Raw genomic sequence first — 3,924 nt, 5'->3', positions numbered from 1 at the left:
ATATTTATTTTCCATGCAACCAATTCTCATTAAAGTATATTGCAAAACGTTCACGCAATAACATGTGAGGTACTCCCTACATAAACAAATATAGAGCATTCAAATCACTACTTTAGTAATCTGAACGCTCTTATATTTCTTTACGGATGGAGTATCATCTAGCTATGGAAGAGTACAGTAACATGTCAGGAAAAAAGAAAAAAAATATTCAACGATCATTTTCACCGTTACCCAGGAAGTAAAAGCACCAGCATCATTGGGAGCACACACCACGTGCTATATTCCTACGGATCCTGCAGTGAGTTTCAACCCAATCTAGACCGAAGAACTGACACAAATTGGGAGGTCACCGGACGGATCTACCGAATCTAACGAGCCAAAAATGTCTTGGCAATGTTTGACTGAACCAGATTACCCACCAACAGGCAGCAGCAGTTGTAGCGGCAGCAGCCGACCACCGGGGAACAAAACTACAAGCTACTCCACCAGCCGGGGAGTAGAACGGAGAGTATCCAACCGCACCATCGCGTGCCGACGCTCGGTGAGTGGAACGTTTCAGGGGAGCAGATCGACGAAATCCACCAGCGATTTGTGCTGGGCACATGCCTGCACGGAGCATGGCCGGCGCGTAAACTCGTGGCGTGCGACCGGCTGCCTCGTGCGTGCTACCGATCGATCGCTGCGAGATAAGTGAGGAAGGGAGCCAAAATTTGCTTGCAGGATGGAACCATGAACGCCCATGATCTCTCTTTAAAAGTTACGACTGCCCGCGGAACGAACATCGCCGAAAAGCAGCAACATATCGGCGAAAATACGAGCACGCGTGTCAAGTCTAAATTTTAGACCTGGATATACCAGTTTAATCGAAAGAAAACCTAACCATCTAAGTTATGCTCTCGGTTGGAAGAGTAGGAAATATCCGCGCAAAAAAGAAAAGGAAGAGTAGGAAATAATCTTGTGACCTTGGCAGCCGCATTTTGGCCATGTGGTAGGCACTGGGGGTTTCGGGGTTTCAATAAGCGTTACAAGAGGGATGTAAAGATCTCGTTGATGCTGATCTAATTGATGCTGCACCGTACATAGGGTAACGATCCAGGATCGAATAAAAATTTAGGCCAGACTGTACGCAGGAGCGGTTGGTGTTGCATCGCCTTTTGGAAGCAACACAAAGCGTCGCCCTCGACTGAACGTCGCTGTTGGTCACTATCGAACACAAAGTTCGTTGCCAAAGTTGTGGACGAACTAAAATAATTAATCCCATTACGTTCACTTTTCTGGGTTGCTTGTGCCCAAAATAAGACGATGTGGGATGGGTAGTCAACCTGTCAAACTGGCCAATTATCGACGTATGTATGTCCTCTTCGGGGGAGAAGTTGAAAAGATTTCTCATTTAGAAATTTGTGCGACGGCATGTGTTATCTTCAGCCAAACCGAACCTCGGTGCACTTTGCCTCAACTACAAAGATAGCCACTTGCAGCTAGCAAGGATAACCATCAACCCAACCCAGCTGCACACTCAGCAGCATGCTAGATAATAGAAGACGTTGATAATTGGTAACAAAGCTGTGATTGAAGTGATAACGATCCTTGTGGCTTTTTTCGCAAAAAAAGAAAAAAGATCCTTGCGGCTTTTCTCCTGGGACTGAAAGTGGCTTAATCAATTTTATACTAGCATCAACTTGCACGCGATGCATTGAACTGGATCTTAAATACAGTTGGGCTTGCTAAGCATGCCAACAATGAGGAGGCGATGCGATAAGCCTCCATTAGTGGGCGGCTAATGCGCGCTTTGGCCTTTTGCGTTGCAGGGAACACAAGGCATTTTGCCCTGCTGAATTTAGTTTTTGGGGAAAAGAAGAAGAAAGATGGACAGGTTGTATTTGATGCCGAAAGACATGCAAACCAGTCACACTGTGCCCCAAGACTATCTCCAGGCAACTTGGCCATGTGTCATGTGTGACGAACTGACGATGCTGGAGAGAATCCTAACTTAAAATGAAGGCGCGAGCATTATTACGGTATTATTATTATTAGAAAGGAGCTTTTGAGTAGAGCAATGTGTTGCTCCAAATGATGGAGGAAATGGCACACAATGTTTACTCGTCGGTCGTCACGGCGTGTTTACTCCAGGAATCTGTCCCTGTACAGTGCACGGTGTCAGGGGCATGGGAGAATTGGGGCAGGGCGGAATGGGCGCTGCCTTGTTGCCGCCCACATGACAGCCCGCACAAGGGCATGTTGGCGTGATGGACGACAGGTTTGCTCCGGTGCTTGACCCTCTGCCTCCCATGTGACCTGAGCGAGATGAACGGAGGTAACCGCGGCGCGTACGGTGCAAATCACGACGGTTTGTGTTCCTTCTCTCCGACTTTTTCCTGTCGCCGGAACTCGCGGAGGCCTTGAGTTGGCCAACGGGCGAGTGGGCCGGCGACTGGTAAAAGGACGAGGAGCATGGTCCCTCCACACTTCTTACGGAACACATGCTGTTTTTGCCAAACAGGAACAAAAGAACGCGATTTTCTAATAGCTTTGCAAAGTAAAAATCCGAGATCAAAATCCAAGGTCAAGCCGCAGTGAGAAATTGGAACGAACATGCCCACACCATAACTTACAGACACCCCACCCCGCAAAATAAAAATAAAAAAATCCTTACACACACCCCAGGCATGACCGTCTTAATCCATTATTCGGTGTATTCCATATGCTTACCGTCGTCCGAAGATCCAAATGTTCCTTTGATTTCATTTTGTTCACGCTATTCCCGTCTTGCACACACCATCATCACAACATAGGCATATATGCACCAGGAAATGACCAGTTACCACACAAATACTCCAGTAACAAGGGCTTTAACCTTGTTGGTCGCTGTAGACTAATATTTCAGTCAGCAACTCCACATACCCAACCTTTTGAGAGGAAGGCCACTAAAACAGAACCACAAAGAGATACCCAAGTAACCCAACAAAACATCACACAAATGAGTACAACTAGTCTTTACATCTGAATTTAAATTAAGAAATCTCTCAAATTACTGGTACTCGGGAGCCTGAACCGAGAAGCAGGCGCCCATTGTTCAGCTATCTTTCAACAGGCTAAAGGTAATTGCTAATTTGTCTCAGCTGAAGAACATGTGGTTTAAGTCCACATCAAAATGATTTGGCGGAACTATCAAAGCCTGGGTAACGGTTCTGATATCTCTTGACCTTTCTTTAGGTGAGGGGAACAGCTTAATGACAATAAATACATCAACAAGGGCTATGATCTATGAAGTACAGCCCTGAATTGGCAGATCAACACGAAAATATAAGACTATGAATGTACAGCATGAAAATTTTTGTTTATAGAGCTGAACTCCGGTAACTCATACAACCTTCTTCACTCTAGAGATTTGAGAAGCCTGAACAAACCAGCTGCTTCTCTTATTCGAGAAAACGCAATGCAGAAGGCTTGTACCTCAATGAATAGATCTTCAACTGCACAAAACAAATACTTCACAGTATAACCATTTTGATCTTAATCAGCAAAGAAATAAGTACAACAAGGATGAGCATACCCATTCTATGATTCAAATCACCAATCTCCCAATTAACATAACATTTTATGCAACTGGTGTGAAATTAGAAAATATGCAGGATTCAAGAAACCAGTGGGTTTTTTCTTTAAAAAGATGGCCAGGATTGTCTAGAACATTGTGTGAAGCTCAATTCAGAGCATCTACATCCGGACACCCACTTCTAACCTAATGTCCGGGCAGACAGCCCAGACTGAAAATAGCTACCCAACCGGACAGCCCAAACCCAGCCCATATGTCCAGCACCCCTCATATCCAGCCCGCATGGCAGGCGGATATGGGTCGGCCCGAACACACCCTGGCATGTCCGCCACGTCGGACTGGCCCATCTTGACCCCACAAAATCCCGTCCC

At 45.8% G+C, this 3,924-nt stretch overlaps 1 protein-coding gene across 1 annotated transcript in view; it reads right to left on the bottom strand.

Annotated features, from left to right (window-relative positions):
- Positions 1 to 2,946: 2,946 nt before the first annotated feature.
- LOC119286558 (CCR4-NOT transcription complex subunit 11-like) overlaps positions 2,947 to 3,924 on the bottom strand; it is a 15,141-nt gene continuing 14,163 nt past the window's right edge. The window contains exon 12 of the mRNA XM_037565935.1: positions 2,947 to 3,473. Within this exon, the coding sequence (XP_037421832.1) occupies positions 3,376 to 3,473 (98 nt within the window). The 3' untranslated portion in view covers positions 2,947 to 3,375. The remainder of the gene's footprint in view (positions 3,474 to 3,924) is intronic.

This window comes from Triticum dicoccoides, chromosome 4A (genome assembly GCF_002162155.2).
Source record: "Triticum dicoccoides isolate Atlit2015 ecotype Zavitan chromosome 4A, WEW_v2.0, whole genome shotgun sequence".
Classification (NCBI taxonomy): Eukaryota; Viridiplantae; Streptophyta; class Magnoliopsida; order Poales; family Poaceae; genus Triticum; species Triticum dicoccoides.
Note: the sequence above shows the minus strand (reverse complement) of the source record. Positions and strands in the feature narration are given on the sequence as shown.